The sequence below is a fragment of the Carica papaya genome, unplaced genomic scaffold (genome assembly GCF_054855325.1).
Source record: "Carica papaya isolate Zhongbai unplaced genomic scaffold, ASM5485532v1 h2tg000051l, whole genome shotgun sequence".
NCBI classification, from domain to species: domain Eukaryota; kingdom Viridiplantae; phylum Streptophyta; class Magnoliopsida; order Brassicales; family Caricaceae; genus Carica; species Carica papaya.
In genome coordinates, this window is record NW_028277160.1 from 27,849 (window position 1) to 52,471 (window position 24,623).

General features: G+C 37.8%; 2 protein-coding genes across 2 annotated transcripts; both read left to right on the forward strand.

The window, feature by feature from the left end:
* Nucleotides 1-17,170: 17,170 nt before the first annotated feature.
* Nucleotides 17,171-21,373, forward strand: LOC110807433 (zinc protease PQQL-like). Its single transcript, XM_088212251.1, has 11 exons — nucleotides 17,171-17,343; nucleotides 18,078-18,242; nucleotides 18,332-18,481; nucleotides 18,559-18,647; nucleotides 18,989-19,070; nucleotides 19,173-19,256; nucleotides 19,333-19,449; nucleotides 19,562-19,672; nucleotides 19,866-19,946; nucleotides 20,354-20,548; nucleotides 21,003-21,373. Exons 1-11 carry the CDS (start codon nucleotides 17,236-17,238, stop codon nucleotides 21,078-21,080), a joined length of 1,260 nt encoding a protein of 419 aa, XP_088068377.1. The 5' UTR covers nucleotides 17,171-17,235; the 3' UTR covers nucleotides 21,081-21,373.
* Nucleotides 21,374-21,686: 313 nt separating this feature from the next.
* On the forward strand, nucleotides 21,687-24,623 carry LOC148239646 (large ribosomal subunit protein eL31). Its single transcript, XM_088212249.1, has 3 exons — nucleotides 21,687-21,842; nucleotides 23,091-23,204; nucleotides 24,112-24,623. Exons 2-3 carry the CDS (start codon nucleotides 23,122-23,124, stop codon nucleotides 24,389-24,391), a joined length of 363 nt encoding a protein of 120 aa, XP_088068375.1. The 5' UTR covers nucleotides 21,687-21,842; nucleotides 23,091-23,121; the 3' UTR covers nucleotides 24,392-24,623.

Consider the following 24,623-nt stretch of genomic DNA (forward strand, 5'->3'; position numbering starts at 1 on the left):
GATAAAACTTACTCTTAATGTTTCTTCAACTGCTCTAACCACTCTACTAAAATAGGATAAGATTGTGGGTTTAGTTTGTCACTTACGTGTACCCAATTGTTTCATGCAACTTTTTGGTTTAGGCTACTAAATTATATATTAACGTCTGTTTATTTTATGTATTTATTCCCTAACATATATGTAATTATTAAGAGTATTCTTGGGACCTTTAGAGATTAGTCCATATGGGTTTCTTTGTCGCTACAATAAGTTGATTAGATAATCTATCAAAAGGTTGATTATATATATGCCCTAAAAAATCTCTCATGATCTACTTTAAACAATAAGCAATGCAATATTGGGTATGTAGAGACAGACACCAATAATGTACTATTACATATTCACCCCCTCTTCTCAACCACAATTTTTTGTACCAATGCTTGTAGGTTTTTCAACGACTCTTACAATCTCTTCATGATCATAGTACTTAGTTGCATAAATACAAAATATAGGAAAATCACTCAATTCGCTAACTTATAATTACTAAAAGTAAAAAAAAATTATTATTCAATGATTAAGTCATTACTATTTTATGATTTCAAAAACTAAACATAATAAAATCATAATAGATGGAAAGAAAAAATCACTAACCCACTAATTTATAAATGTTGAAATTAAAAGATTACTACTTTATAATTAAAATACCGCCACTATTATATGATTAAGTCACTATTACCTCGCGATTGTAATTATGAGTAACAATTCTTTAAATATATAATTAAATGTTAAGAGATAAATAACAGTTTAGAGAGAGAGGATATTTATAATTTTTAAGAATTTGTTTTTGGCACTTGGCCTAACAGAATGTTGACTATGGGCAAACATGAAAATTGTGTGTTCTTTTTCTCTTCTGGGTGGGTGGTTAAGTTTTAATGAGAACAACAGTTTTGTCTGTTTATTTATATATAAAATTAATTATTTTTGTTGTAAAAAGCCAAGTATATAAAACAAAGAGCAGTTAGAAGTATGTGTATTAAACAATGTCTACTGCATCAACTAAACCCCTTAACTTTTGAATGTTTATAGTGAAGCTCTTCCTCATAACTTCTTGATATGAAGAGTTTAGTTTATAATGAGAATGAAAGAATTGTAGGTTTCATAACTATGATTTTACTTCAATTTAATCTTGTAACAGTTACTTTATTTAAGTACACCTTAAAGAAAATATTGTTGTTTAATAATAATTTATTGTTAATAATTTTGTACGTGTTTAATTGATTTTCTATCACGAACAATTTGGGATCATTAACATTGGTTAAAAGTTAATACTTTTAGGGAATCAGTTCCTCCAAATTAGAACCACATAATTTAGTAATTATTAACCATTCGATGCCAAGATTACATATGAAACTAGCTAATCCAACATAAAATAAAAATGTTTATGCTTCCGAAATTTTTTTTTTTAGGGTTTATTGAAATAAATGAGCATAGAAAGAAGTAACCTACATATTAATCATCTAATCTCAACAAAAATTTCTTAGTGCAATTTATATGTAAATTAAATTAATTTATAAATATAATTTTTTAATTTTTTAATTTTAATTTAGTGTAAAAATAAAGAAAATTAGATAGAGGATGAAATTAGAAACAATTTTGAAAAAAGTGGGTGATAGACAACTTTGTTCGGCCCAAACATTGTAGAGGAGACTACAACCAAAATAGTTAAAATCAAGAAGAACATTCAGACGGCTCAGAACATACATAAGAGTCATGCGAACACTCGGAGGAGAGATTTGAAATTTGAGAAAGGCGATCTGGTGTTTCTTAGGATCACTCATTTCAAGAAAATTAGTAAGTTTGGAAAGAGGGGGAAACTAAATCTCCGGTTTATTGAGCCATTTGAAATTTTAGACATAATTGGTACCACTGCCTACAGACTGGCACTGCCTACAGAACTTTTTAGGATCCATAATATGTTTCATGTGTCCATGCTACGCAAGTACAATCCGGACCCTTCTCACATCTTGGCCCACGAGCCTCTTCTACTCTAGGAGGATCTGTCCTACAAGAAAGTACCAGTCAGTATTGTGGACTGAAAGAGCAGATTACTACGCAACTGGAAAATTCCCTTTGTTAAGGTTATATGGCAGAATCACACACCGAGAAAGGCCACATGGGAGCTAGAATTAGACTTCAGAGCTCAATATCTCCAGCTGTTTGATTGAAAGTGAGAGAGACAAATTTGAAGGACCAAATTTCTTTTAAGGGAGGGAGAGTTGTAATGCTCAAATTTAATTTATATGTAATTTAAATTAATTTATAAATGTAATTTTATAATTTTAATTTAGTGTAAAAATGAAGAAAATTTTATGGATGATGAAATTGGAAATAATTTTGAGAAAAATGGGTGAAAATTTAGGTTTTAGGGATATTTTTGAAAGAAAAATTAGAAATTGGAGGTCAAAATATAATTTAGAAAAGTTGTGCTGCATGGGATGTCCAGTCAGCAGTCCCAACGAACTAAGACGCACTGCGTGGCAACAGACGCTGACGCGGTGCCACGCAGGAGGCCATGTGGGCGATCCGTGTACCCGTAATCGAATGACCCATATTCATCCCCGTGCGCACGGACGGCTCGGATGCGTTCCCTCCCCAAACGCAATCAGACAGTCAAATTTAAATGTGATCAACAGGCAAGATCAATTTCTTATTTAAACGTGATCGGACGATTCAGATTAAATCGCGATGAACGGTTTAGATTCACTCCTTATTTAATCGTAATTGGACAGTTCAGATCAAATGCGATGGATGGTCTAAATCAAAAGGGGACGAGTATAAATAACCTCATTCATACCAAACCCTAACCTTAGCTGCCAGACCCCCTTCACTGGAGAAGAAGACCCAGCCGCCAAGAAGGAGATCACCACTACCCGCCGCCACGCTGGAGCCCTTTCCGACCGCTAAAAAAAGTAAAAAAAAATTTCTTTGCTTGGAATTCAATTTTAAACACCTCTATGGTCAAATCGGAGTAAAAGGACTGGCGAATGGGCAAAAATCGCGGACAAAACCCGGCAGCGCTGCTGTAGGAAATTGTAAAAACCGCCTCCAATGAGACCCTTTCCGATTACCGTTATGCGTAATTTTTCTACCATTGTGATCATCGTTTTCTTTTCTACAGGTTGACTGGAGCAAAACACCAAACTGTAAAGTGAGCAGGCGAAGCCGCCGTACCGGAGCTGCCGGTGAGTTTTGGTTTTTCATTTTTTTAGTCAATCGATGCCCCTTAACATGTTTTCTCGTAGGAATTGATATAAAATTGGCCGAAAACATCCGATCCGAGGCAGACTACCGCCGCAGGCAACGACTCCATCGCCGGAGCACGGTGGAGCCGCCGTGTCAGAATTTCAAAATTGGCCAAAAATGGATTCAGAGACTGATTTTGGTTTTTTGGAACATTTATAGGTGCTTATAGTACGTTTTAATTTTCGAAAAAAAATTCAGGAAATCTAGGGACCGCTAGTAAGCGCAGTCAACAACTTACCTTTTTGGGCATAAAATTGAGTAAGAATCTCTCTCTCTATTCTCTGTTATGGAATTAAAGTCAAATTAAAATCAAATACGATATTTTGTGCAATTTAGAAAATATTCATAATTAATTAGGGGTTACTAATAGAGGTAGAATCGAAAATTATCTACTGTTGTTTTTGTATATTATTTTTACAGTTTGAATGCATGATAATATTTGATTGATTACTTTTATAGTTTTGAATGCATGTATTATTTGTTTTATATGATTATAGTTGAATTGGGGAATTGGAGGCTAAAGGTAAACAGAAAATTTTGTGATTAAGTAAATAGATGAAAACGGCAGCCTTACTGGATATCCTGGGAGCTGGTGGATAGACTTGGTACATAGAGAACCCTACCGTGAACGTTGTCTCATACCAGACGGGGTAATGAGATTTGGTAATTTGGCACTCATACTAGACGGGGTATGGGGACAACCCGTTTCACCCTCATATCGAACAGGGTATTGAGGTTTAGAAATTTGACATTCATACCGGACGGAGTATGGAGACAGTTCACTAATTGAGAATATTAAAGGAAAAGGTTCACGCGTGCTGAGGACATCTCTTTGGACCCCCACGAATACTAGTAAGTTGATGAAAAGGGGCAGTTGTTGTTTTGATTAATTGAATATAAAATATTAATACGCGCATATTACCGATTGCATATGAAATCATGATAAATGTTATGTTATTATTTTTAAAGGTTGTTTTAGTAAATCTCGCTATAGTAAGTGGACAGTAAATTATTTTTATTATTAATAAATGAATTTACTTAATTAAATGCTCTATTAGTTGTTTTAATTTTTTTACCAACTTTTATTTTTGTGTCGGTGAGTAGCGTGATATTCTTACTGAGATATTGTAACTAATTCCTTATTTAACTATTTCAGATCAAGAGAACCAGGATTTAGAGCCCGATCCATAAAAGAGTTGCGAGTAGGATACTAATCTTATTTATTTTGCGTTTATTTTCTTATTTTTTTATATTTATTTCAAAAAAGTAATTTTCATAATACTATTCAGTGTTTTAAGTTATTGTATAAGGAATGTAAATCTTAATTATTTATTCCGTTTTCGCGCTTAGTTTATAATTTATTTTTTTTGATATTTCCGAGATTGTTACAACTGTATTATATAAAATTTTTAAAAAGACAATGGAAATTTTATAAAATATAATAATAGCTTTTTAAAATATTTTTTACGTAAATTTTCATTAACAATTTTAATTCGCCCTTTCTATAGCATTTATTATTTTAAGCCCAAAATGTAAATTCCATCGCGCAAAATCCAAGTCGTGCCAAAGGAAAAAAAAAAAAAACCCTATCAACTTATTCTTTCTTGAACCTTAATTGGACCAACCATTTTACCCCTTCGCACCGCATCATAAAACCCTAGAGAACTTTCATCTTCTTCCCTCATCCTGCTACGGTGGTAGCTGCAAGGGTAAACTCCTCTGGATCTTTTCCTTGCTTTCATTTTCTTCGGTGTTTGTTTGATTCAGTGTTTTCAATAAAATAGTCATACTTTTTGCAATTTTTTTCTTTACATTCATGTCTTATTATCTATATGTCTTATGTGTTTCTTTATCATTTGGATGGATTTGAGAACGATTTCTTGATTTGGGAAAAATATGCTTTCTTCTTCATTTTATTGATGTTTAATGGTTTTTTGTTCATCTTCTTTTTCATAAGGTTGACGATCTCATTAATGTGGCTTTTTTTATCTTCTTTGTCTTTTCTCTGTCCGTCCCTCTGTTTACTCGGGTTTAATGTGACTTTTTTGAATATTCTCTGTCTTCCTTTCCTCTGTCTGTCTGTATTTACTCGGATTACGTTATTTAGATCTATGTGGGCTGGTGTATAAAATATTGGTATGTGATTTTTTTTGTCTTCTCAAACTTCCTTTGCTGTGTATTGACAACAGTTATCATGATTGATGTCTCACTACTGGTGCATATTACTGCTTTTTTCCCGCGCATGCAATCAATTTCTTTTTTTTTTATCTTGAAGTATCAGTAAGTAGTATGATTTTAAGTAATGAAAGCTAGTGTAGATATATTTTTTTTACTGCTTATTTTCATACTGGAATTTGTTTGGTGCTTCTTAATCTGACAAAAATGGATTCATCTACTTTTTAGATTATATTGCATGAAATTTGATTGTAGCTTCTTCTTTCCTCTTTATTCCCTTATCCTGTATGTCTTTTGCCTCCAAATCCTGTTCTCTTTGTATTTCTAAACTTGTGGTATTTTAAGTTAGATTGGATCTTGCAGCAAGAAGATTTTGTTGGAAGGGACTTTATTCTCCTTAAATAATAGGAATTCCATTTGTTTTGTGTTCTGACCTCATGAAATCCCCTTCCCCTTTTGGCAATTTATGATCTTTTTGTTGTTATAATTTGGCCATTGGTAGAATTCAGTTTGTCTTGGATATCCATGGGCCCTAAAAACAAATAGTCAGGACACTCTTCTGGAGGCCCAAATCAAAATTTTGATAACAGAGTGGGAGTATATATTCCTGCTTATTTTTCCTTTATTCATCTCTTAGTAGACTAGTTTGTATCTTTAGTTTCTGACCCCATCTCGATTGAGTATTTGTGCTGACCTGTTGAAAAAGTGTGTTTGTTACATGTCTAATTGTCACTAATATAGGGGTCGCTTTGTGCAGGTATAATTGAAGAGGCAGATTGATTGTGAAAATGGTGGATAAGGCAAAGGGAAGAAAGGAGGAAGTGGTTACCGGGAGTACACAATCAACCTCCACAAGAAACTGCATGAATGGTAACCCATATTTTCCTGCCTCTTTTGTTATTGCTTATACTTCCGTTCCATTTATACAGCTTGTTTGTTCTTTCAATTGAATTTAGATCTGTTATCTTATCAACATATGGTCTTGATGCACACTTGTCTTTGTTTTTCCAGTTTATTTCCACTTTTGAGAAATTTAGTAGATCAAAACTTGTGGTATATATGTTTCTTCTTTAAAATTTTTATTTGGATGCAAGTTGTTTTAGTCTAAATGATTGTGGAAGTTTTTATAGTCTAGGTCGAACCTTAGATTAAGTGGTTAAAATTTTCTAAATGTTGTTGGACTTTGCCTGTTGAAGCTTACTCTGTCCAGGGATCAATATTTTGACCATTATATTAGTGATGACAATTGCGTGGTTCATTACTTAATAGATGGTAGTAGGTAATCCACTGAAAATTACATAATTTGCTGATGTCAAAAATAAAATAATTAGAAGAATAAATTAGGATTAAAAATGATTATTTACAACTGTTATGTGCTGTAAATGGAGGGAATCACCAACAAATTTGTTCCAACAAATTTCTCCTTGAAAACAGAATTTTGTTAGGTTTTCTCCAGAATTTGTTAGGCTGTTAGGAGTAGTAGACTTGTATATATATGTGTAAATCATTCATCAAAAAGAGAAGAAGTAGAAGAATATTTTTCTCTCAATTTTCTTCATGGTATCAGAGCCATACCTGATCCAAGAAGTAATCAAACCCTACTAAGTCGTAATAAAAAATGGCCTCGGGTGAGCTTCCATCCTCTCCACAAGAAGTTTCCTCTGGTTCTTATCATCACACAACAACAATCAGAGCTGTGAGTGAACTACCATCATCTTGTATCACAGGACATAAACTCGATGACAACAACTTCCTTCAATGGTCGCTGTTTGTCCGTCTCTTCATCCGCGGAAGGGGGCATTATGGGCACTTCACTGGCGAGCTCATGCCTCCTCCAACATCCGATGCAAATACACAAACCTGGGAGATCGAAGACAGTATGGTCATGACCTAGCTCATTACCTCAATGACTCCTGAAATCGGAGAGAATTTCTTTCTCTACGAATCTGCTCACGAAATCTAGAAGGCAGCACAAGAACTCTACTTCAGTAAGCAAAATACCTATGCAATATTCGAAATCGAGTCAACTTTTCATGACCTTCGATAAGGAGAACTCAGTGTCATCCAGTATTACATTATCTTTAGTCAAAGTTGGCAGCAAATGGACGCCTTCGAGGAGCGTCATTGGAACTGCCCCAAGGACGTAAAAAACATCAAAGCCTTTGTGGAAGAAAAGCGGGTCTTCAAATTCCTGCTAGGGGTAAACAAAAATCTCGACGCGATTCGGGAACGTGTTCTGAGCACCAAACTTTTGCCGAGTCTTCGAGAAGTATTTTTTGAGGTTCGATGCGAGGAGTCTCGTCGGAAGATCATGATGGGAGACAGACAACTCGAGCGATTGACAGTCGAACGAAGAAGACAAGGCCCTGGTGCGACCACTGTCGGAAGCTAGGGCACAGTCGAAAACGTTGCTGAAAGCTTCATGGCAAGCCAAGTGACTGGAAACCACCTTCGGGTGAGTGGAAAATGTCGAAAGCAGAGACCTCCAGCAAGTTTCGATGAAATCACGTGATGGTTGAGGAAGTAATTTCTGATGAGATGGGAAAAGATCCATTTACCCTTAAACAATTGGAAGCCCTCCAACAACTCTTGTCCAAGAAATCCCACCTGGTCAGTGTCTCTGTAGCACACAAAGGTAATATTCATGGCTTATCTGTTCTTTCAGAAAAAGGACAGGTGTGAGTGGTAGACTCTGGAGCATTTGATCATATGAGTGGCAATTTTTCAATGTTCCAAAATTACAGAAGATGTGAAGAAAATATTTCAATCAGAATTGCAGATGGTTCTCACTCAAAAGTGGCAGGAATGAGTTTTGTAAATTTATCTCCAAATTTGACTCTCTGTTAAGTTCTCCATATTCCAAATTTGGATTGTAATTTGTTATTTGTCAGCAAACTATGTGAAGATTTGAAATGTGCTGCGAAATTTGTTTCTAATATGTGTAATTTTCAGGATTTGGACTCGGGGAGGACGATTACAATACTAGGATGAACTCAGGATTAGATTTGTTTCAAGTCAACATTTCTAAAAGACAAGCTCACAATGCAGTATGTGAAAACTCTGTTCCTATTTCCAAAAATAATGACCATGATATTATGTTAGTGGCACTATAGACTAGGACATCCAAACTTCATGTACTTGAAAAAGATGTTCCCACTACTGTTTAAAGGAAAAGATCTAGTTTTATTACAGTGTGAAATTTGTCAATTTTCTAAACATACTCGAAGTTCATTCCATAGTCTACCATATAAACCGTCTAAACCATTTGCATTAATTCACAGTGATGATTGGGGCCCTTCTAGGGTTTCCAACGTTTCTGGAACTAGGTGGTTTGTATCTTTTATTGATAACCATACAAGAATTACTTAGGTATTTTTCATGAAGGAAAAATCTGAAGTGGGATCTCTATTTAAAAAATTCCATACAATGATTCGAACCCAATTTCATGCTACCATCCAAGTATTGAAATCCGACAATGCTTGTGAATATTTTGAAAATACTCTTGAAAAATACTTTACTGAACATGACATTATTAATCAAACCTCCTGTGTTCATACTCCACAACAAAACGGCATAACCGAAAGAAAAAATAGACATATTCTTGAGGTTGCCAGATCTCATGTTTACCACACATGTATCAAAATATCTTTGGGGAGAGGCTGTCCTTTCAGCTACCTGTTTGATATTCTCATTCCTGCAAGACACTCTCCTTCTCATTAATTTGTTAAGATGTTCATTGTGACAAATTTTTGTCAAACTATTACTTAGACTTTAATACGAAAGGGATCCAATTCAGGATATCTACGATTCAGGAACATCAATTAGGCCAGTAATTACTGATTCAAATATCCAAAGAAATGCAATGAATGTTGCCAATCAAAACTATACACATTAAGCTGACGAACAGACTGATAAAACAGCAACCAGAACAAAAAAAAGTCCATTTATAATCTTTATAAACCCGTGCTTCTACACTAAAAAGGAGATTCTATATATTCAAACCCACGTTGGTAGCTAGCCTCTAATCCTATTTCTAAAGAACCCGGGTAAGCAAACTCTGAACTGTGAAACACTTCCTCTACTAGTAGTATCTCTAGACAGCAAACTCCAAAAACTAGCTGGCTTTATAAGAATACATATAGCCTCGAAGTTTTCTTACTTCTTCAGATGATTCAACAAGTAAATGGTTTACATAGAGACACATCCCAGCTCCGCTGCAATTTCACAAATGAGCTAAAGATTGTAACTGGTTTTAATAGGAGTTTCAGAGACAAAGTAAAAAATTTTAAATAGAACATACCTAACAGGTCCAAACGGAAGCCAGATGACATCCCAGTGAAATTTTGGCATGCTAGCACATGGGAATCAATCATCATAAAGACAAGCAGATTAGAACTTCCAGCAGGATGAACTATAAATTGTACAGGCACAAGCAGAAGACAAGTAAGATAAACTGTACAAACTAACTGACGCAAGAGAATCTAAGGCATGGTGCAAGATATTGGAATATTGACTTGCTAATTGAATGACATCATGTTACAGTAGGATTTACAGAGTAATTAGTGCTAATTATGACACTGACCGGTAAATAAGAAAACATTTGCCAGTATGAGTGAATTTAATTGTTTAATTAGTTACTAATGATTACAGAGGGACAATAGAGCCCTAGATTCGGACATACGAAAACCCAAATCTTTGTTAATATTGGTGAAAGAGATACTGTAACACCCATTAATTTTATTATTATTAATTTTCAATTTATTTTATTTAGTTTATTTTGTAATTATTGAAATTTTAATTGATTTATTTAATTTAATTTAATAAAAATAAAAATAATAATAATGATAAAATTAGATAAAAATATTATTTGGATTTAATTGAAATTGATTTTGAAAAAAAGGGGTGAAAATTTGGATTCTGGGGGTATTTTTGAAAAGAAAATCGGAAACTAGTCAGCAGCCTTGGCCAACCAGGACTTGCCGCGTGGCAAGGCCACGTCGACCCGGGAACGGGCCACGTGGGCGATCCGCGTGCGCGCGATCGAACGGCCCAGATGTGTCCCCGCGCGCACGGACGGCCCAGATCAAGCGTGTGCACGGACGGGCCAGATGCACACGCACGGACGGGCCAGATGCACGCGCACGGAAGGTCCAGATGCACGCGCACGGACGGCCCAGATTTAATCGCGATGGACGACCCAGATTTAATCCAAATTAAATCGCGATCGAATGGCCCAGATTAAATCAAGATGGACGGCTGTGATTAAAAGGCAAAGGGTATAAATAAAACCCCCACACCTGACCACAAAAACCATAGCCGCCAGCCCTCGCAGGAGAAGACGAACCAGACACCGCCACCCGCCGCCGCACCGGGGAGTTTTCCGACCGCCGATCGAGGTAAATTTCATACCCTTGGCTCGTTTTTCAATGCTGAGTTCCCCTGTGGCCAAATTGGAGCCAAACTCTCGGCCAAACGACCGAAACCCAGCGGCGCCGCCGCGTCCCTCCTCGGTTTTTGCCTCCGATGAGGCCCTTCCCGACCTTTGTTTGATACAATTTTTATATCACCATGATCACCATTCTTTTCTCTACAGGTTGATCGGAGCCAAATCACCAAAACACGAACCACACCGGAGAGCCGCCGCACCCGAGAGCACCGCCGCCGGTAAGCTTCGGTTTTTCGTAATTGTTTGGCCCCCCGAGGGCCCTAGGGTTGTTTTATCGCAGGGACCGATGCAAGTGTGGCCGAATTCAGCCGAAAACGGCCAACTCGAGGCGAATCGCGGCCGCAAGCGGCGGCGCCGTCGCTGGAGCACGGCGGAGCCGCCGTGCCAAAATTGCGATTGGTCGAAAGGGGCCCTGGGTCTAATTTGGGATTTTTTTGGGACACGTGCAGGTATTAGTAGTGCGTTTCAGTTCCCCGAAAAAAAAATTTAGGAAAAATTAGGGACAGCCTGTAGGCGCACTGTAGAGCCGTATTCAGACCCCGTAACAAGTAAGGATTCCTCACCCTATTTCCTATCACGGTATTAAAGTTCAATAAATGATAAAACGGTATTTCATGAATCAATAGATGTGTGAAATTGTTTAAGGTTGCTAATGGAGTCCGAGTCTGGTGTATTTGTCGGTCAATTGTTGTTTGTTCTATTTTACAGTTTTAAATGCAGTATGATGTCTGATATTTTCATTTCATAGTTTCGTGTGCAAATATCACTGTTTTATTGATTATGGGTTGAATGACTGAGAACCTGATGTTATGTGTTGTCTTGTTTGGCATAAATTACTGGTTTGCTGGTTTGTGTGTGATTTGATGATGCTGACTGAGGAAAAAGGGAATAAAAGGTAATGTAAATTGATAATTGTATAATGTGGTCAGCCTGACTAGATATCCTGGGAGATGGTGGATGGACCGGGTCCGTAGAGAACCCTACCGGGATTGTGGTCTCTCATACCGGACGGGGTATGGAGACCATATGTGTTTTGGCACCCATACCGGACGAGGTATGGGGACGGCCCTGGAATCAGGTTATAAATGTTAAGGGTTCACGGGTAGCGGGATCCCTATGGATCCCCATGGATACTAGTAGGCTGGTAAATGAGGAAAATGTATTGTTTAATGATTGAGATGCAAAGGCGTGGTAAGTATTCTGTTATACAGTTCATATGATTTCATGATGATGATAATGTTATTGCTTTCGTATGTTGTTTTATGAACTTCACCGAGGTAAGTGGACAGTAAAGGATTTTATTATTGATAAAAGAATTTGTTGTAAATTATGCTCCATCGGTCTTTTTGTGTTTTCTACCCACTTTTACCTCCGTGGCGGTGAGATAATGTGATGTCTTTACTGGACTGGTGTAACTCATTTCTTATTTAACCATTTCAGATTAGGAAAACATTGTTCCCGAGCTTGTTCCGCAGGAAGACGGCGAAGAGAACGCCTAAAGACTCCGTAGTGATATTTACAGTTTTTATTTTCGAGTTTTTCTTTTAGTTAGTTCGTTCTTTTATACTTTGAGCACGTTTTTTGCTTTACTGTAAGAGATGTTAATCAAAATTTTATTTCGCTTCCGCATTTGACATTTTTAATACACATATTTCATTTTAAAATTCCGGGGCTGTTACAGTTGGTATCAGAGCCGCGTTTCCTCGGACCCATCCCTTACACAACAGTGCCTTAGAGAAATATTCACCGATAGATCGTTACTCAACCATTCCTTGTGAATGCAGGTACACGGAAATGAGGAGAGGAAGGCCCGCCCCCACTAAACCGAGCGGCCCAAGATAATTCGCTTCGGGAGGATTTAGACAGACTATTTGAGATGGTGGAAGCTCTCGTAGCTGCCCAGCAAAGGCGAGAGGAGAGAAGGGAGTTACCCGGACCTCCTCCGCTATCGCAGGTTGAGCCCCCGCTACAGCAGGCTGATCCCGAGCCACCCCGGCAGGAGCCTGCTCCTCCACAGTACCACCCGGCACCACAGCCGCGGTACGACCCGGTACCACAGCCACGGTACCACCAGGCACCGCCACAGCACATTCCAGTACCCCCACCACATCAGCAGGTGCCACCACAGGGCCCCCCAGTTCACCCTCAGCCGGCCCCAGTCCCTCGATCGACCCCGGCTTCATAGAGAGGTACAGAAGACTGAACCCTTCTACTTTTGCGGGGGGGATCCTCTTTTGAAGAGACCCAATACTGGCTGGCAGAGACTGAGAGAGCTTTTGAGACCTTGGGAGTAGTTCCTGAGCAGAGGGCTGCCATTGCCTCCTACATGCTGGTAGGGAAAACAGTACGCTAGTGGGAGCTCAAGCGGACCACCTTGCCTACACCAGCTACTTGGGAGCAGTTCTTAGCGGCCTTCCACGCGGAGTATCTCCCTAAACACATCCGACACCTAAAGGAAATGGAGTTTGCTCAATTGGTCCAGGGAAACATGACAATGTCGGAGTATGCCCGTAAGTTCCTGGAGCTGGGCCGATATGCCCCGGAGACATTGATGGATAAGGGCTGAAAGGCCAGGAAATTCCAGTGGGGTCTCCGCCCGGAGATCAGACAGCACTTACTGGTAATGGAGCTCGAGACATATTCAGCAGTCCTAGCAAAGGCGCAGATCATAGAAAGGAGCTTCGACACCCACCCTCAGCTAGCGGGGAGTTCCCGACCCTCAGCCCCGCTCTGCAGGCCAGCACCTACCGCGCCTATCCAACCCAGTAAGAGGCCCAGACCCGCCATCCAGGCCCCTCCTCAGGCTACGGGGGCAGCACGTGGGAAGATCTGCCAGCACTGCGGCAGGGATCACGGGGACCGACCCTGCTACCGCCTCAGCAACACCTGTCGCATATGCGGTAGTGCCCAGCACTATGCAAGGGAATGCCCGAGGAACCAGAATCAAAGAAGGCCTCCAATCCAGGGCAGAGTTTACAACCTTACCCAGAAAGATGCCGACGCAGAGCCGGACGTGGTACATGGTATGTATACTATATCTGGCCACATTGCTCATGTTTTGTTTGACACTGGTGCATCACATTCTTTTGTTTCACATGTTCTTGCTTCCAAAATTTGTGTATCACCTGATAGACTTGATTCATTGTTGCTTGTATCTACCGCTAGGGGGGAAACATTGCTAGGAGAGGTTATCTACAGGGCATGTGCCGTGGAGATAGCAGATAGAAAACTGAGGGTAGACCTGATAGGGTTAGACATGGGGGATTTTGATGTAATCCTAGGAATGGATTGGCTAGCGGCGTATCACGCCACCATAGACTGCTTTAACAAAAAAAGTTGTATTTAATCCTCCCAACGAGGAGCCATTTACAAGTTAATAAAATCATTCAATACTGATTTTTCCTGATGGCAAGTTTTCTTAATTCCCAGTGCCTTAATCTTGTATTTTCTCTAACTAGGTAAACCTAAGAAAGAAGTTTGTATCCAAGAGATTCCAGTAGTCCGAGACTTTCCACACTTATTTTCGGATGAACTGCCCGGTCTACCAGTGGACAGAGAGGTCGAGTTCACCATATACTTACAGCCAGGTACCTAGCCCATCTCGGTTGCTCCTTACCGAATGAGCTGCATTGAGATGGAAGAACTAAGGAAACAGATCACTGAGTTACAAGACAGTGGTTTCATTAGACACAACGTTTCCCCTTGGGGTGCCGGAGTTACTTTTGCAAGGAAGGGAGATGGAACGTTGAGATTGTGCATTGATTACAGAGGGATAAACAAGGTAGCAATTAAGAACAAATATCCTCTTCCCCGGATTGATGACCTTTTCGATCAGTTGCAGGGTGCACAGGTCTTTTCTAAAATAGATCTACGATCAGGTTACCATCAGGTAAAGATAAGAACATAAGACATCCCCAAGACGGCATTTCGAACTAGGTATGGATACTATGAGTTCCTGGTCATGCCGTTTGGGCTCACCAATGCCCCGACAATCTTTATGGATCTGATGAACAGGGTCTTCAGAGAGTTCTTGGATCAATTTGTCATCGTGTTCATCGATGATATCTTAGTCTACTCAAAAAGCAGAGAAGAACATGCTCACCATCTGACCCAAGTTTTGCAGGTCCTTAGAAACAAGAGGCTATATGCGAAGTTGAGTAAGTGTGGATTCTGGCTTGAGCAGACTGCCTTCCTAGGACACATCATATCGAAGGAAGAGGTATCAGTGAATCCTGAAAAGGTTGCAGCGGTACTTGGTTGGGAAAAACTGACATCAGTTAAGAAAATTCGCAGCTTCCTGGGGATGGCAGGTTATTACCGCCGGTTCGTCGAAAGGTTCTCTAGCCTAGCAGCTCCTCTAACCCGACTCACAAAGAAGAATACAAAGTTTGAATGGAATGAGGACTGCGAAAGGAGTTTTTCAGAATTGAAGAAGTGACTGACTACTGCACCTGTGCTGGCTCTACCGAGTGGATCAGGAGGGTATACAGTTTATAGTGATGCCTCCTATCTGGGCCTGGGTTGTGTCCTGATGCAGCATGGAAAGGTTATAGCATATGGGTCCAAACAGTTAAAGAATCATGAGAAGAACTATCCTACCCATTACTTGGAGCTTGCCGCAATCATACACGCCTTGAAAACCTGGCGCCATTATTTGTATGGAGAGACCTTTCAAATCTATACCGATCATAAGAGTTTGAAGCACATCTTCACTCAGAAGGATCTCAACATGCGTCAGAGAAGGTGGATGGAACTCCTCAAGGACTATGATTGTGATATCTTATACCATCCAGGTAAGGGCAACGTGGTAGCCGATGCCCTCAGTAGGAAAAGTGCAGGCACCCTAACCCATTTGATGGTTTCAGAATGCAGGTCAATTGGGGCCACGCAACAGGTTCGACTGCGGGATCTGAAAAGGGTCACATGTTTGGGCCACCTAGCAGTCCAACCCGAATTAATCCAAAGAATAAAGGAAGCCCAGTCAGTCGACCCCGCCCTAGTAACCCGCAAGAAGGATGCAGAACAGGGAGTGAGTTCAGAATTCCAGATCTCTGCCGACGGATTGATTAGTTTCAAGGACAGAGTGTGTGTCCCAGATGACAGTGAGTTAAAAAGAGACATCATGACGGAGTCCCATAGTTCAAAGTTTGTCATGCATCCAGGAAGTACCAAAATGTACCAAACTATGCGACATCGGTTCTGGTGGAATGGGATGAAGAGAGATATAGCTGACTTTGTATCTAAGTGCTTGGTATGTCAGCAGGTCAAAGCAGAACATCAACGCTCAGGTGGGTTACTTCAGCCTTTACCGATTCCAGAGTGGAAGTGAGAACATATTACCATGGACTTCGTATCGGGACTACCCAAGGCACGATCAGGACATCCTATATGGGTAATTGTTGACCGACTCACTAAGTCTTCCCACTTCCTGGTCAGTAAGCATCCTGGTGGAAGAATACGTGGAGGATTCACTTCTCGCTACATTCTTAGTGATTGGGAGAATCTCTTGCACTTACCCTTCAAGCACCTGAAAGAAATCTCTTTCTATCACGGACATTTTCATTGGGTGAGAGAAATGGTGTGGTTGACAAACCAGCCAGGAAGCAGACCTAGAGACCAAGGCAGACACTAGAGGATTTTCGTCAAGTACTTAAGTTGTATACATTGGCAGTTAGCTGTGAGCTGGGTGTTAATTGCTTTTCTGATCTAAAGGATGCTTACTGATATGCTATTCAAGCTGAAAAAGTGGGTACATTTTTAAGGAAAAATAGCATGTTAGTTTACTTGAACATTTATCGTCTGTTATGAAAAAAAAAAAAAAAACAGTTCCGCAATACATAAAGTAGGCAGAAGTAGATAACTATAGGATTCAACCATATAACTCAACCTCTTTTGAAAAATTTGCATCAGGAATATTGTGCAGCAGTTTGAATATTCGAACATTGGAGCTACTGAATTGATATTATCAAATGGCATGCGAGTGTCTTATAAGTGTACCGACTTTCTTGATGATCAGTTATATGAAATTACTTGAGTCTTTGAAATATTTGTCAAAAATTGATCACTTGATTTTTCCAGTATGGATTATACTTCTTGTGAATTAGCTATACCACTACCCTCAACATTCTCTTAGAGTTTCAGGTAAAATTTCTTTGCTTATTAATTCATGTGAATCATTTTGTTGTTTTCTACTGTTTGTTTCAACAGGTTTTTTTACAGGGTTCTCATATGGGGGTCTATCGGAACTCCCGGAAAGCGAGTACTTTTCTTGCTCAATGTGATCAACCATTGCTGGAGAAATTGGTGTATTTGGCTATAGGCCATCAGTTCTAATGGATATGCTTGCTGGTAAGAGGGTGGAAGTTGGTACAAAACTTGGGGCATACATGCGAACGTTTTCTTGTGATTGTTCTCCCACTGACCTGGAAACTGCTTTACAGGTTTGTCTCATTAGATTTGTTGCATTGATTCTTGCCCTCTAACCATGCCTTCGAAGTTGAAGAGCAGCATAGTGTAACATCTCATTCTCAGTGTATTTCTAGCATATATCAGTAGCCATGGAAGTGGTTTATTTGTTCTTCTTATCCGCAAACTTGGACATGGCTCCAAGAAAATTCCTTTATCCATACTGCGGGTATAAAGTTAATTCAGTTTTGGTGTCCTCTTTTTCTGAATTTAAGTTTTATGAATATATATTTTCTCTTTGCAATTGTTGCTGTTACTCCAAGTAGGGGGAAAAGACCTTTCTCTCAGATTATGCCTTATCGGTGCTCTTTTACCACTCATAAGCATTGACCAGAATTTGCCTTTTTGAGTATAGAGATAACGAGTTCTGTCTTCATAATCATATCTTTAAAGTTTCTAAGCATCTCAAATATAATATAGGATCCTCGGCATCATATGAATGAAAGGAATATTATTGTTTTATCTACATGATTACTGCTGGATGAATAAAATATCCATATACCAGTAGCAAATCTCCTCAATTACCAAAATGGATTTGGTATAATTATCCGGAATGTCTTTGTCTTATTGACTTATATTGAGATTTGATAATATAATGATATGATTCTCCCAATCTGATATGTCTGTCAATTGCTTCAATTTTTTTGGGTGTTCTGAAGACACTTGTATTTAAGAAATGTCTTGACCTTGAAGCTTGTTTTTCCTCCAGCTTGTTTATCAACTATTTATGACAAATGTAATACCGAGAGAAGAAGAAGTCAACATAGTGATGCAGATGGCAGAAGAGGCAATTCATGCACAAGAGAGGGATCCTTACACTGCATTTGCAAACCGGGTGAAGGAACTTAATTATGGAAATTCCTATTTCTTTAGGGTATAACTTATCCCCTCTTTTATAGTTACAAAATGCTTTGATGATGGAAATGCCCATGTTATAACAGAAGTGCAATTTCTTTTATGCAGCCAATTAGGATACGTGACCTTCGAAATCTTGACCCTCTAAAAGCCTGTGAATATTTCAGCAGCTGTTTTAAGGATCCATCAACTTTCACTGTTGTGATTGTTGGAAATATCGATCCCAAAATAGCACTTCCTTTGATCTTGCAGTATTTGGTAAAATTCAAACTCCTTTTAGGCTACCCAAAGCTCAAGATCTTAACTATTTGGTTGACTAGATTTTCTCCATGCAGGGTGGAATACCTAAACCTCATGAACCTGTCCATTTCAACCGTGATGACCTCAAGGGTTTACCATTTACATTTCCTACAACCATAATTAGGTAGGTTATTTGTATTAATTGTAGTGGTTTGACATTATCATAGTTGGGAACAACATTGAGATTCTTAACAGGATATTTATCACTTCAGCAAGCATACTGTTTCAGCAGGATTAGCTTCAGAAATCTGATTTTGTTAGTAGCTTTGGCAATCTATGTTCCATGCTAAATTTCTCTTTTACCTTCGCCAACCAAAGATATCTTTCTCTCTTAATTATACTGCTTTCTACCTCTTTTCCATTTGATTATTGACTAGCAAAGTGTATCACATTGCTAGTATATTTATGGATGTGTTCTTCTTGTGGGATCAGAATTATCCTGTAATGGATAAATTATTTTCACAGAGAAGTGGTTCGTAGCTCCATGGTTGAAGCACAATGCTCTGTCCAGCTATGCTTTCCTGTGCAGTTGAAGAATGGAACAATGGTTGGTGTTTCTTCTTAATATGATCCAAAAATCATGTAAGAGAGCATCTGTGGACTATTGAATAAACTGCAAAAAGTTTCATTTTAATAATTTTCATCTCAGGTGGAAGAGATTCACTGTGTTGGGTTCCTAAGCAAACTTCTCGAAACAAAAATAATGCAGGTTCTCCGTTTTAAGCACGGGCAGGTGTGTAATGCTTATTTTGCATTTATAGAACTTCTTGATCTTTGGCCTAGTTCTATTAACTTCCTTCATGCACCAGATTTATTCTGCTGGCGTTTCAGTATTTCTTGGCGGTAATAAACCTTCTAGAACTGGTGATGTACGTGGTGACATTAGCATAAACTTTTCTTGTGACCAAGAAATCTCCTCCAAGCTGGTTGGTATTTTATAGTTGTACATAATATTTCCTTGTTTTCTTTTACTAGGTTATGGATCAACCTGCTCTTTTTTGTTTTTCACTTTTTCTGTTCCATGTTATTTCTTAACAGGTCGATATTGCTTTAGATGAAATATTACGGCTTCAAGAGGAAGGACCTTCAAACGACGATATTTCAGCCATACTTGAAATTGAGCAAAGAGCTCATGAAAATGGATTACAGGTTAAGTCTATTTTTTTTTTCTTGGATTTAATATCATTCTGTCCCCTGATTACAAAGATGATGAGAGGAATCGATTTCACTTCTTGCTGTTAATTTATCACCTCAAAGACGTCTAAACTTGAACCTTATGCTTTTAAGAAAAATGGAGTCTTATTTCTTTACATTTGGTTATCATTTTCTGGTACTCATTTAGGAAAACTACTATTGGCTGGAGAGGATTTTGCGCAGCTACCAGTCAAGGGTCTACTCTGGTGACATGGGTGCCTCTTTTATGGTAGTAACTTCTTCCCATCACTCTTGTTTGTAGTCCCGCCCTCCCCTTCTCTCTCTATTTTTTTGTGTTCAAAGTTTACTCTAGGATTGTGTATGATCTGGAATTCAAATGCTTTTGTGGTGGTCCAAAGGTAAAACAATATGCAAAGACAATGATATGCATGTCCAAAGATGGGCTTACTCAATGCTTAGAATTTGGTTTATGAATGATCACAAACTAGTTTCCTATAAAACTTGCTATATATGCAGTATAGTCTCTATTGATCTCACAAAGAGTCTATTATCTTTTCTTCAAGTACACTACTATCATGTGGAATCACATTCAAAGCTGCACTTGGTGCAACTAGTTTTGTCAATTTTCACTTGTATGTCAATTATTGTTAAATTTTGATGATTTTTCTCGCTTAGATGCAAGATGAAGGGCGTGCAAGACTTAGAGAGTCTCTTACCCCATCAGCAGCACAATCAGCATTAAGAAGAATACTGCCTTATCCTTGCAAAAAGCAGTACACTGCAGTGATTCTGATGCCCCGGAAGTCTTGGTTCAAGTTGCTGAGATCTTTCTTCAAGTCTTCTCCGACCAATTATGTTAGAAATGCAAAGGTCAGTTTTATATCTATCCTCTCTGCTACCGATTCCAAAATCTTATCACTGTGTCTTCTAGCAATTGTCATTGATTTTTGAAGTTGTCTATTTCTTTTTTTCCCTTTGAAACTCCATTGCAGTTTTCTTCGCCATCCCTTGGCTGCCACTTATGTTAAATTCTGTAATTGGTGAATCTTGGGGTTTTTTAGTTTTCATTCCTAAAATTTATATATATTGTGCAAGTATATATTCATAAAAGTATTAAGCATGTAAAATTTTGTATTTATAAAATAATTTAAAAAATAAATATAATAATTTTTTAAAAATAACTCTACCGTTATTTCATTTATTGTCGATTAGTATATAATTACGTTTAAATTTACATAATTTATTTTCGTAATTTCATTGTTATGAAATTATTGATGATACTGCGTAAATTTTTTATGTAACAAATTGTTATCTATGGTATCAGATTTTAGCAGGCATTGCTGGATTGACGATTTTAGGACTGAGTTTTTGGAGAAGTTCACGCAGTGGCGTAAAATCTTAAGCTGGAGGTTCCTACATTTTGTCGAGTGATTAGAGATGAAAAAAGAATTTGACACGATGAGAGTATTATGAAGGGGAATTAAGCACCGGTCACTCTACATCCAATTTTTAAGATGTTCATAAATTCTCAATCTCTCCATGTGTCAGCTTTTATTTTTGCTCTTTACTGAACAGAATCTGAGAACTAGGGGATAGATGGTTTTAAATTATATACATATATGTATGTATATGCACACAAATACATGCCTATTACCTTGTTTAGATTGATAATTATTATTATTTTCTTTTTAATCACGGGGAGGCTCAAAGTAATACTATTCATGTTCGTGGCTTCAAGCAGTGTGTTTAAACCTTTCCTAGCAATCAAAATATGGTGTAAATTCTTAAAAAAGATCAAATATATTTTTTTAAAAAAAATAAAAATGAATAATTAGAGACTTACAAGTAACAAGCCAGTGAATGAGAAATATTGTTTTTAGGAGGATAAAGAAAATATAAATTTTTAAATAGAATGGAAAATATTTTTAATTACTATATTATAAATTTTTAAAAAGATATATAAACTTTTTAAAATATAATAGTAATTTTTATATGTACCAAAATTAAATTGTTCCTTTAAAAAAAAAAAAAACAAAACCCTATCACATTGTACCAACCTTCATATGAGTGCACCCATTTTCTACTTAGCGCCGTCAGCGACCGTCATAAAACCCTAAGAACTTTCATCTTCTTCCTTAATCCTGCGACGGTGGTAGCTGCAAGGGTAAAGCCATCTGGATCTTTTCTTTGCTTTCATTTTCTTCCGTGTTTGTTTGATTCAGTATTTTCAATAAAATATTCTTACTTCTTACAATCTTTTTTTTTTTTTTTGTTTTCTTCGCATTTATGTCTTATGTGTTTCTTTATCATCAGGATGAATTTGAGAACGATTTTTTGATCTCCGACAAGTCTGTTTTCTTCTTCTTTTTACTGATGTTTAGTAGTGTTTTATTCTTTCTTCTTTTTCTTTACTCTTTTCCTAAGGTTGAAGATCTCTCTGTTTACGCCGATTTAACGTGGCTATTTTTTTTTTTTATATCTTCTATTCCTTCCTTTCCTCCGTTTGTCTCTGCGTGTACTTGGATTTATGTTATTCAGATCTATCTATGTGGGCTGGTGTATGAAATATTGGTCTGTGATTTTTTTTTTTAATTTTTTGTGATCAAACTTCCTTTGGTGTGTACTGACAAGGATTATCATGATTGATGTCTCAACATCGGTGCATATTGGTGATTTTTTATCCGTGCATGCTATCAGTTATTTTTTCACTTTGAAGTATCAGTAAGTAGTATGATTTTAAGTCATGAAAACTGGTGTAAATGATTTTTTTCTTTGACTGCTCGTTTTCATACTGGAACTGGGTTTGGTGCGTGTTAGTCTTACAGAAATGGGATTCATCTAATTTTTAGATTATGTTGCTAAACTTCGATTATGGTTTCTTTCTTTCCTGTTTATTCCCTTAGGTCGTACGCCTTTTGCTTCCGAATCTAGTTTCTTTTGGTATTTCTAAACTTGTGGTATTTTTTTTTTGAAATAGTAAACTTGTGGTATTTTAGGTTAGACTTGATATTGCAGCAAGAAGATTTTGTTGGAAGGGACTTTATTCTCCTTGAAGATTAGGAATTCCATTTATTTTCTGTTTTGACTACATGAAATTCCCTTCCCCTTTTGGCAATTCATGATTTTTATGGTCATATTTTGGCCCTGGGGCAAATTCATCTTGTCTTGGATATCCATGGAAGCTAAAAGCAAGTAGTCAGGACACTCTTCTGGAGGCCGAAATTAAAATTTTGATAACAGAGTGGCCGTATATACTCCTGTTTTGTTTTTTTTTTCTTTATTCATTTCTTAGTAGACTGGTTTGTATTTTTAGTTTCTGACACCACGTTGATCGAGTATTGGTAGTGACTTGTTGAAAAAGTATGGTTGTTACATGTCTGATTGTCACTGATATGGGGGTTACTTCATGCAGGTAGAATTGAAGAGGTGGACTGATTGTGAAAATGGTGGAGAAGGCAAAAGGAAGAAAGGAGGAAGTGGTTACCAGGGAGTACACAATAAACCTCCACAAGAGACTGCATGGATGGTAACCCATATTTTCTGCCTCTTTTGTTATGGCTTATACTTCTGTTCCATTCGTGCAACTCGTCTGTTCTTTCAAATGAATTTGGATCTGTTTTCTCATTGACATATGGTCTTGATGCTCACTTGTCTTTGTTCTTCCTGTTTATTTCTATTTTTGAGAAATTTAGTAGGTCCAAATCTTGGGGTTTCTGAGTTTTTTCCTTTTGAATTTTTATTTGGATGCAAGTTGTTCTTTGGGTGTGCAATTTACAACAGGTTGTGTTGGTTTTCTGCTAGTGCAACCTATTTGAATGTTACATGTTGAATATGTTGTTGAATATGGAAGTGCCAGATACTTACAGGATATCCTCGTCTTGGGATTAGTTGCCTTAATCCATACTTAACTTTGAACCACATCATTCTCTCTCTTTTGGGTGTCTTTTCTATCTCGTACTTTTAACAATTATGAGCAACTTTTTGGATTGTTCATTACGGATCCTGGAAGCAAGCACCTTGTTTCGTCTTGTAAGTATTTTTTGTTAATTTGGTTGGTATTGATCCAATAGTTGCTTGTATAGATAAAATGAGGCTATTACCGTCCTTTGTGTTTTGCTAGTGTGTTGTGATAGCACCAGTGTTATGGATGTCTGTGATTTTTCTAAAACAGTTTTGTATTTGCTAGATCATTTTCTACGTCTACTCTGTATAGGTTCTTTTACTATATTCAACATGGTTTCTATTTTTAAGTTAGATATATTACATAGAATTGACTGTTTAACAAATGATTTTAAACATGGTTCCCATTTGTTTGTAAATCTGATAAGTTACAGAGAATCGACCATCCAACTGTATCGTATTTGGTTGTGCAATGTGAAGAATAAGGAAATGAATTTTACCTTACTGATATTGTCTTGTAATTCTACACGCAGTACCTTCAAGAAGAAGGCTCCTAAAGCCATCAAGGAGATAAGAAAGTTTGCACAAAAAGCTATGGGGACAAATGACGTGAGAGTAGACGTCAAGTTGAACAAACATATTTGGAGCAGAGGGATCCGAAGTGTGCCTAGGAGGATTCGGGTTCGGATTGCTCGAAGAAGAAATGATGACGAAGATTCCAAGGAAGAGCTGTACTCTCTTGTCACAGTTGCGGAGATTCCACCAGAAGGGTTGAAGGGTCTAGGGACCAAGGTTATTGAAGAAGATGAGTGATCTGTCCGACTGTTAAAATGATCCTCTACTTTATAGCCAAGAAAAGCCAAGAAACAAGTTTAAATTAGAGTTTTAGTGAGTGTGAGTTCTATGAAAAACCTTAATTAATTTACCACATTTTTGCTTTTTCATTATGGTTGTAGCAAATGCAGTGTTTTTTCGGCTTCTACCCAGTCATGACTTATTTTGACAAGGATGAATGGCTTAAACTTGTTTGGCAAATTCTGTTTAA